Source organism: Pagrus major, chromosome 20, assembly GCF_040436345.1.
Source record: "Pagrus major chromosome 20, Pma_NU_1.0".
Classification (NCBI taxonomy): Eukaryota; Metazoa; Chordata; class Actinopteri; order Spariformes; family Sparidae; genus Pagrus; species Pagrus major.
The window spans coordinates 18,894,161-18,903,649 of NC_133234.1; the positions used below are offsets into that span (position 1 = coordinate 18,894,161).

Here is a 9,489-nt window from a genome sequence, read left to right on the forward strand (position 1 = left end):
AGAGAGTAAGGGAGTGCAGTGTGTGCTGCTGCCTGAAGGTCAGCACTCAGGGGGCAGAAAGCCTAAGACTGTCTGAGTCCACTAGCCTTAGGTTGTTGCCACAAGATCCACAAGTTCCTCTCGAGGGTATGACAACTGTCAAATATGTCAAATCTCTGAAGGATCGTGAGACAGGTTCAAAGACGGATCATCCAGGTTGTGCCTTGGAGGCTTGACAGTGTTTATACCTAGATTTGTCAGAAAATCTTTAATGTTTCTGCGGTGAAGCTTAAGTATCTTTATCCCTGCATGTCTTCATGCAATTTCAACATTTGCATTCAATAAGTGCTTGTATACGCTACCTCATTTCACCACCAAGCCTCAGCTTCATTTTAATAAGGGCACAGCACCATCTGGTGTTGCATTTATGAAGTATTTCAGTGTGACACAGGAAATCACTTCATGCATGTTCGCCCTGTTAGGTAAATAGTGATGTCAAAGCAGACCCAGGCATGTCTCTGCATCAGGTTTTGTACCAGGTTAGATTCATTATCTGAGTGCTCTTAGTGAGACAAAGCCGAAACCTCTTCAAGGGTCTGTTCCTTGGCCTGTTCTGGATTTTTGTCTGGATGCCAAAAATAAAATTATCTAAACACATTTATTTTTAAAAAAGGAGAAGGGACATTCCTTCGAGGAAAAATGTGAAAACAGGCTTTTCCAGTCTGCATGCAGACCCGGGGCAGGCGTTAAGTAAAACTAAATAGAAATAGTGAATCTTCTCGCCGATGGTCTCGTTTGCTTGTGAAGGTCATATAGAAGCATCAGTATTAAACTCTGAGATGGTTTCATAATCACTTAAAAACTCCTTGTAGCTTTAAGGTCAAGAAAATAAAACCCTGCTGCTTTTTGTTTCCAGCTGGGAACCAAATTTCTGATTTTGGGGCCAATTTATTTTGATTGAAAAACTCTGAGCGGTTCAAGAATAAGCGTGCAAACTGGAACGGCAGGAAAAGGGTTTGAGGTGGTTTTTCCATTGTTCATGGAACCGGTTTTGTTGCGGAGTGTCCAGCAGTATGAGTGATTGCTAAAACTGCTAAACCTGAAACAGGTATCTGCTCTTTCAAAGAACTCTTAAAACTTTTAAATTTCAAGCACTAAAATTCATTATTCCGCACAAACAGCAAGAGTGCACTCATTTATTTGAAGAACAATGCATCATGTAACAATTTCAAGGTGATACTGCCTTTAAAAAGACAATATTTACATTGTTTGTTTTTCATTTTTACAGATGAAACATTCATCAGAAAGCTCAATGAAACAATGTACAGATACTGTAAATACATAAAACCAAATCAGCCTTAACTAGCAGCACAAGTCCCAACAGTCATTAATCCTCATACAATTATGTATGTCTATTGAGATAAATCCCGCCAAGTTACACAGCTCCAAGAACAACAAACAGTATGTCTTCCACAGTAACACGTATCATAACTTACCCTACATAAAATATGTGACCACAATTGTACTGTAAATGAAAAGTACTTCAACTCTTAACATAAGCAGTTGTTTGGTGCAATTATGACATTTTTATGCAATCCTGCAAACCTAGGAATATGAAAACTTTATTCATATTTCAAGCCTTTTTTATATTGATGTGTGGAAACCCTGCTCTTAAATTAAAAACACCCAGACTACCCAGCCTCTTATGTAACAGGAATCGCTTCACGATAATGTTTGCAGACAGCAGTAGTTAGTTACTGAAATAAAGTCTTTTAAACTTTAAACTGTATGATTCACTGGTCAAACTACTTACCCTTTTTCAAAATTGCAGCTGTAACCTTTTTCCTTTACAGTGGTTTTTCTATACATAAGCTTCCGTGTAGCCTCACAATCCATACATTCTCTTGATACTGCATTCCTACAGCGATCAGTTTCAAAGAAATCTTAAAAATAAAAACGATTAATTAAAAGGTTTTGAGCGGCTTTTTTGTCAGGCCATGCGGTAGCTCCATTCTACGTGGAATATCAGTTTCTAGGTTGTCTGTGCATTGTTGAAAAGTGAAATGGTTTCAGTTTAGAAGGACATGATGGTTCTCTGGACGATGTCGATGCATTCGCGCAGCTCGTCCTCCTTGATGATGAGGGGAGGGGCCAGGCGGATGATGTCGCCGTGGGTGGGCTTGGCCAGCAGTCCATTGTCGCGAAGGCGCAAGCACACCTTCCAGGCGTCGTAGTCTGGAGGGGGAAAGTTTGCATACGGGTCAGATTGAGTGACTGCAAGGTGAGAGTAACAGGTTTTTTCTTTACCTACACGTAGAAAAGGCAAGTGTAAAGCTACCTCAAAGGAAAAATCCACTCAAAAATCCAATTCATTACATTTTTTTATACATTTGACGTCTTTAATTTGTTAATTTGAGCATCTCTGTCCCCAGGATGAATGGCACAAAGACTCACTGTAGTCTAGGCTTTTAGATAATTTTGTTCCGGTCACTAATTCATTGAATGTGAGCAAATTCTGCCTCCGAAGAAACCAAATGACATCATAATCAACACTTGAATTATGATGCCATTTGGTTTCTTTGGAGGCATTAAAAAACAAGCGCAAGCATGGCCTTTCTAGGCTTCCGTATTTTTGTAACCTTTGAGTTCAAAACTGAAGCCTATAAGCTAATAATTTTACCTCAGTTACCAAATAATGATCACCAACAGGTCTGCTGCTTCAGAAATAACTCGGTACTTTACCTTTTGTCTCTTTGATGACGACTGCGTTAAGGAGGCCTTTCCCTCTGACTGTTGTCACAATGTCTTTGGGCAGTTTGCTCAGCTCGGACCGCAGCAGCTCTCCCATCCTTTGAGCGTTCTCTGACAGCTTCTCCTCCTCCATCACCTGCAAACAGTTTGAGTTTAAAGAAGAGAAATTGTGACATTGTTGATCACAGCTACATACATATTTTTCCACTGATTTTCTGAAGGTAACTGCAGAGCATGTTGCAGTGGTAGTTTGCTCCATTTAATCAATTAAAACAAAGGCTACAACAAGAAACAGTGATGAGTTGTTAAAGTGTAGACACACGTGGAAAAGATAAGTGAAGTGCACTTTATCACTGACCTCGAGTGCAGCCATAGCAACCTGACAGGCCACGGGGTTACCTCCAAACGTGGAGCCATGTTCCCCAGGCTTGATGGTCAGCATGACCTCATCGTCACACAGCACTGCAGATACCTGGCGCACACGAACACAAAATCACTTCAGGTTAAGGTTTAGAGTTGCATAACTACGGTGTACACATCTGCAACAAAACTGGACTCCAAAAGTCCATAAAGTTTGAGCCTTTTGCAAAACACATCGTCAATATGATAAGAAGTGTTACTTAAAGTCAGTAAAAAATGCTTACAGGGTAAACTCCTCCAGAGAGAGCTTTGCCCAGAATCACCACATCTGGACGGACTTCCTCGTGATCCACAGCCAACCGTCTGCCTGTCCTCGCCAAGCCTGTTTGCACCTCATCAGCAATCCACAGCACCTGGATGAAACACACGAGCACTTAAGTTTAATTTGTGAATCTCCAAGTCAAAGAAAAAGATTATATAATGTATTCACACTGTTTGCTAAGCCAGTCTAGGTGAGTCTACACACATTCGGGGGTTGTGCAATGCTCCACATAGCTGTAGAAAGACAAACACAGTATGTGTTTTATCAAAGCAAACATGGAAATTCTCATGATTTGGAGGAAGGAGAGTTCTTTTAACAGGAAAATAAGGGATTTGACTTTCCAAAAACTACAATAATTTTCTATCATATCTCGGCAAATGACATCTGTGTGTTTGAGACTCACGTTGTATTTAGTGCATAGTTCTCTGACTTTGGTCAGGTAGCCCTGGTCGGGCACCACAACCCCAGCTTCCCCCTGGATGGGCTCCACCATGAAAGCTGCAACATTTGGATCCTGAAGGGCTTTCTGGAGGAAAAAAAAGACGAGTCAGACACTTTTATCTATGTCCAAGAAAACTCTGTCAATAAGTGCATGCTACTTTAGTCAATCATTAGGTTTGTATGTCTACATGGAAAAGCAGCAGCTGCCAAGATAACATTATCTAAACACATTCAACATCACTCAGTCATTCACCCCTTGTGTTTACGTAAACAATAAGGGTGTCGAGTCAGCTAATTTGAGAGGATTTTATGAAATAAACACTGTTTTTGAATCGTGATGGTTCATGATAATGTTTTTCCAAGATTGTATGCATTGTATTCCGAAGCAGTAGCTTTCATAACAGCTCAAGTATTTTTTGTTTGTCCTCCAGGTTTGGTCTTGCCAGGAAAGAAGCACACTGAGTGCTATGCAAATTGGCAGCAGACTTTAAGGTCAACCATGTTGGATCCTTCCAGCAGCATATCAACACACACTGCCTCTGACATCAAACTTTTATTTTAAGACTTTTCCCAACAGCTGGGTTAGACCGAGGCTGAAGAAACTTCTCCACACATTAGTTCCTTGTGATATCATGAGACTCAAAAATGTCATTCCAGTGTACTGTCTCTCAACGACTGAAACAAAATAAAACAAACATGGTAGATATTGAACTGTCTGAAGGTAGCCAAAAGCCGTACCTCCAGTGCAGGGATGTCATTGTATGGGACGAGCTCAAAGCCTGGCATGAAGGGGCCGAAACCTTCATAACTGCTGGGGTCTGTGGAGCTGGAGATGGCTGCCATGGTGCGGCCCCAGAAGTTTCCCTCTGATCAACAAGATAGAAAGAGATGCAATATTTATCACATTGTTCTCTGTTTACAACCTTATGCTAAATTTGGTAATCTTATCCTACTGCATTAAGCAAACAAGAATCATTGTGCTAATCTAGAGTCTGAACACAATATTTTAATGCAAGTCATGTGTACATCATGTGTCGGATGTGCAAAAGCATTAGCGCTCTGGCTAGCTTTGCTAAATTCCAGTGTAAACAAAACTTTAATGACATGTATTGGACTAACTATTTTCTGACAGCTTGAGGTCCCTCCACTTGATTTTGGTGAGAAATGCTACTAACCCCAAAACTATGACATGAGATGGTTATTTACCTGCAAAAATGATTTTGGCCTTGTTTTTGGGAACCCCCTTCACATTGTAAGCCCACTTGCGAGCAAGCTTGCAGGCAGTCTCACCGCCTTCAACTCCTAATTTGCGACAAGAGAAATAAACGTCAACAAACACACTCATGATAACATCTGAAGGTGTTTCGATCAGTTAGCCTCGGGCGTTTCCCTGCAGTACCTGTGTTCATGGGTAGGACTTTGTCATAGCCAAACATTCTGGTGATGTACTCCTCATAGGCTCCCAACACATCGTTGTAGAACGCTCTGGAAGTCAGGGTGAGTTTGGAGGCCTGGGCATTGAGCGCAGCGATGATCTTTGGGTGACAGTGGCCCTGGTTCACTGCACTGTAAGCACTCAGGAAGTCGTAATAGCGGTTGCCTTCCACATCCCACACATAGATGCCTGAGAAGAAAAGAAGAAAACCAAGCCCTTAGAAAGTGGCTACAAATAATTCAGAAGTGATTTGTAAGATTTCAGGGAAAAACAAACTCACCCTCCCCTCTCTCTAAGGCCACAGGCAGGGGGTGGTAGTTGTGCGCTCCATATTTGTCCTCACGGGCGTAGATTTCCTCGGAGTTGAGCGGACGGTCGGCACTCAGTTTGGAGGCGGCGGTGGAGGCCGGACGTGTGCCAGAGTGGACACTGCGGCGGAGGACAGGGGCTGCGCGGCTCAGGCTGCGGCTGAGCTGGAGAATCATTCCATTCATGGCTCTGTTGCTGGGTCTACGACAGATATAGAGACTGAATATTACCAAGGGCATTTTAGTTTACATTTCCATGGCATAATTTGTAGAGTGATGAGAAAAGGTACAGCGGTTTCAGCTTCTGAAATGGGAGAATTTAATATTTTTGTCAGTCATATAAATATCTTTGGGTTTTGGTTAAAGAGGCAGTATGTATTTTTGAAGAAATTCAAACTTTTTTTAATTGTTACAATATTGATTAGATAATAATCCAAACTCAGATATATTTATCTTTTCCATAACTGAATAAACAAGCTGTTCCCAGAGGAAAATAAGTTCTCCAGAACACTATTTGAAGCTAGAACGGTATGAAATGTATTTATTCAGTCATGAAAACGAAGAAAGTTTATTTAGTTTGTTTAGGTCTTTCTCTTCTGATTAAAGTTTCTTCCCAAAACTACATGAATAAATCTCCTCAATATATTGCCCAACCATATGATACAATAAACAAAAGTTAAACCAAAGTTATTGTAAAAATAAATTAATATAGTAACAAAAAAAACAACAACAATACACAAACTTGTAAATCTTGTTCCTATCATTGGCTGTGATGTAACATATGATGGCATAAACCAAACCTCACTGCAGCTAATACACTGCTACGTGGGATTCCACAGAGCACATATTGTAGGCTTTACAGGTCTGCTGAACAACGCTTCTCTTTCACATTCAACACAATAGAGGAAAAGACCTTTGCTGGGTATGGGGTTAACAAAAGCTAATTCCATATCAGCATGGCAACTCGACTGTGATGACCCAGACCTCTCTGTCTGGTCCCAATTAAAGTGAACTGTCCCTTCACGATTATCTAGTACTGTATCGTGCACTACTTTTCTTGCTGCCGTTTTTGGAATTAGGCATGGGAAAATATGAACATTTCTTGTCACGATTACGATTGCGATTCACAATTTTATCTCAAAAATCATCAAAATAATAGTTAGGATTAGAGGTTTAGGGGTCATAGTTTTTTAAATGAACATCCTATTTTGTGTCTAATCTTCCGGTCGTTCTTTGGTTTGGAACCCATAATATTTTCACAAGCAGATATTGTGACAGGCCTATCTAAACGTTTAAAATAAACATGACTAAGAAGGTGGCCTTGAATAAACATGTCCTTGAGTGGTTTTGGGATGACTCACATAATGCTATGATTGCAAGGATGAGCCAGGTTAAATTCTTAAGATAACATACTTTGCTTAACTGTTGCTAGAGACTAAATATTATCCAATGCATTTTACTTTAAAAAAAATTCCATGACATCATTTGCAAAATGATAAGAAAAGTACAGCAGTTTTAGAAAACTGCCGAAAAAGACTTGCTAAATGTAAACATGGATAACACACAGGTTACAAGTTAGGACATTTTATGGTAAGTATGTAGTAATTACCAAGTAACATGTAGTTGAGTGGAAGTGTAGAGCAGCAGAAAATGGAAATACTAGAGTACAAGTACCTCAAAATTATACCTAAGTACAATATTTGAGTAAATTTACTTGGTTTATATTCCATCACTGGTGGAGTGAAGACATTATTAAGCCTTTATAGCCAATTGGGGAATGAATCGATCACTCAATTCTTGATTATGATGTTGTATTTGTTGGTAATTAGCAATTTATTGTGACTAATAGTATTACGATAGTACCCCTTTTAAAGTTGTGGAAAAGAAATTCAAACTTTTAAATGTTATATTATTATAATATTAATAAGGTAATAATACATAGATATAATTCTTTTTTTTTACTGAATAAACAATCCGTCCACAGAGGACAATAAGGTCTCCAGAGCAGTGTTTCAAGCTAGAAGGGTGGCGGGGTCCGACAAACATAAACAAAGTAAAATTGTGTTGTCCTTTAAGGTCAGTTACTTTATTCAGTTTGTTTAGGCACGTTTAATCAATCAATGAAGATTTATCTCCGCTGATTAAAATTTCTTCCCCAAAATTACATAGTGCACGTTTAAGATAATTTACATTTTGGAAAACTGTTCCAACATTGGACTTGATCTGCTAAAACTGACAAGAATGTAAATGGTTAAAAAGTAAACTGATAAGTAAACTCATTTACTGATCTGCAGAAGTTAGAAATTAAATATAAACTGTTAAATGTGTTATCTATCATCTAATTACCATCTACTTCCCTGGAGACAACCAGACCATGTATTGGGATAATCAATAACCTTGCAGGGTGAATAAACACACACAGCAAATAGAGACAGCACCTGGACTGGGTTACTCCAAGCACAGTAGATCAGTGGCACTGTGTCGTGTCCAGTGACCACTAAACCTGCTCTTGAGAGATGATAGGTCGATGGGGAGCTGCCTCCACTACACACCCACCTACATTACAGCCAGGAGCTAAATAAAGACAACAAGTATGGGGTACTATCAATTGATAGCCTTTGAGAATTACTGACCTCTCCTAAACCACTGAATATTATATAATAACATTACTATCATGAAACATAGCTTGAAGCTCGTTCTAGTTAAGAAAAAAATGGTGACAGTGACTGGTCATATTACACGCATAAACAACATAATGACATAAATAAAGCCATGGTTCAAGTTATAACATGAGCTTTGTGGGATCTCTAAGATAAGTTACCCTAACCAACGTAAGGCTACATTGACATCATTAGAACAAACGGATATGTTTTTTTACACAAAGAAAAAAACTTGCGTCATGTTTAACGTTTGCCGAATGAACAAGTAGGTCCAAATAGTTAAGAATGTGTTGTAGACAGCGTTTCACAACGTTTATACAGTTTCTCCTTACGCAACACGTTTCAAAATTACGCGTTTTTTTAAGGGAGTCCGGCGAAGAAGTACCGCAAACAAAGTAACACTTTGTTTACAAGGAGAGAAACATCTCAGAGTATTGTACTCAATGCCGAATTTACAAGAAGGCACCACTGAGTTAAAACTTGCCACAGTCGTTTCACAAAGTTGATCAAGCTTCTCCTCATGATGCAACAACTCTTAAAATCATTAGATTTTGTAAGGGAGTCTGGGATATTGCTGTTACTAGTGCAATTCATCACTTCATTGCGTGATCCATGTCAATGACTTTCACAAACACGCACAGCAGGTCCCTTCTTGCAACAATTGCGTAATGTAGATCACAACAACAGTTATTTAATTCAAATAAGAAAGAGATATGACAGTGGAAAATTTCACTGTCAGTCACGAGGATGACTGTTTACATCTATACAAATAACAGTTGTTGGTAATGTATTAGAGACCCCCACAGATCTGTTATTTTACTGCTTTAATGGGAGCTCATACCCTACCTCATAGGAGCTCAGCTCTCACTGGCTCCCACCTAACTCTAACCCTGAATAAAGTAGTTCGTCCGAAGAGTGTTTCAAGATCAATGCTAACAACTCCTTTAGTCAGTAACGTACCAGCTAGCTAGTCAGCTAATATTAGCACATTCCGGCTGTCAGGGTTTTGTTTTGTTTTTAGCCGTCAGTAAATTATCAAGCAGGCGTTTTCAAACAGGGGGGAGGAGACAACTGGAGGAAAGTCAAACAGTACCAGAAAGTAGAATAAAAGCGAAGTTAAAACCCTCACGTAGCGATGATGGTGATGCTCAACCGGACCTGTCTGACGCTTGAGGCGGATGGCTGGTGTGTGACAGCCTGGCTTGGGGAAGATATACCGTGACGTTACGTTAC

General features: G+C 39.7%; 1 protein-coding gene across 2 annotated transcripts; it reads right to left on the reverse strand.

Moving 5' to 3' along the window:
- Positions 1–1,161: 1,161 nt before the first annotated feature.
- On the reverse strand, positions 1,162–9,458 carry oat (ornithine aminotransferase). 2 transcript variants are annotated; one of them, XM_073489272.1, is made up of 10 exons: positions 9,386–9,458; positions 5,569–5,798; positions 5,253–5,477; positions 5,060–5,155; positions 4,592–4,719; positions 3,816–3,938; positions 3,375–3,503; positions 3,089–3,202; positions 2,722–2,866; positions 1,162–2,214 (listed from the first exon to the last, which is right to left on the reverse strand). In XM_073489272.1, the coding sequence occupies exons 2-10, from the start codon at positions 5,780–5,782 to the stop codon at positions 2,054–2,056; spliced, it is 1,335 nt and encodes a 444-aa protein (XP_073345373.1). In that variant the 5' UTR covers positions 5,783–5,798; positions 9,386–9,458; the 3' UTR covers positions 1,162–2,053. The 2 variants fall into 2 exon arrangements, with proteins under 2 accessions (XP_073345373.1, XP_073345372.1); XM_073489271.1 differs by having other exon boundaries at positions 9,350–9,443.
- Between the last annotated feature and the right edge of the window lie 31 nt (positions 9,459–9,489).

Bases quoted from the DNA above. Each gene is read 5' to 3' on its own strand.
- oat (XM_073489272.1), bottom strand. From the start codon at position 5,782: ATGAATGGAATGATTCTCCAGCTCAGCCGCAGCCTGAGCCGCGCAGCC. The intron at 3,939-4,591 runs GTACGGCTTTTG...TTTTTCCTCCAG, and splicing joins ATGACATCCCTGCACTGGAG to AAAGCCCTTCAGGATCCAAA. The intron at 2,867-3,088 runs GTCAGTGATAAA...AACTGTTTGCAG, and splicing joins TTGCTATGGCTGCACTCGAG to GTGATGGAGGAGGAGAAGCT.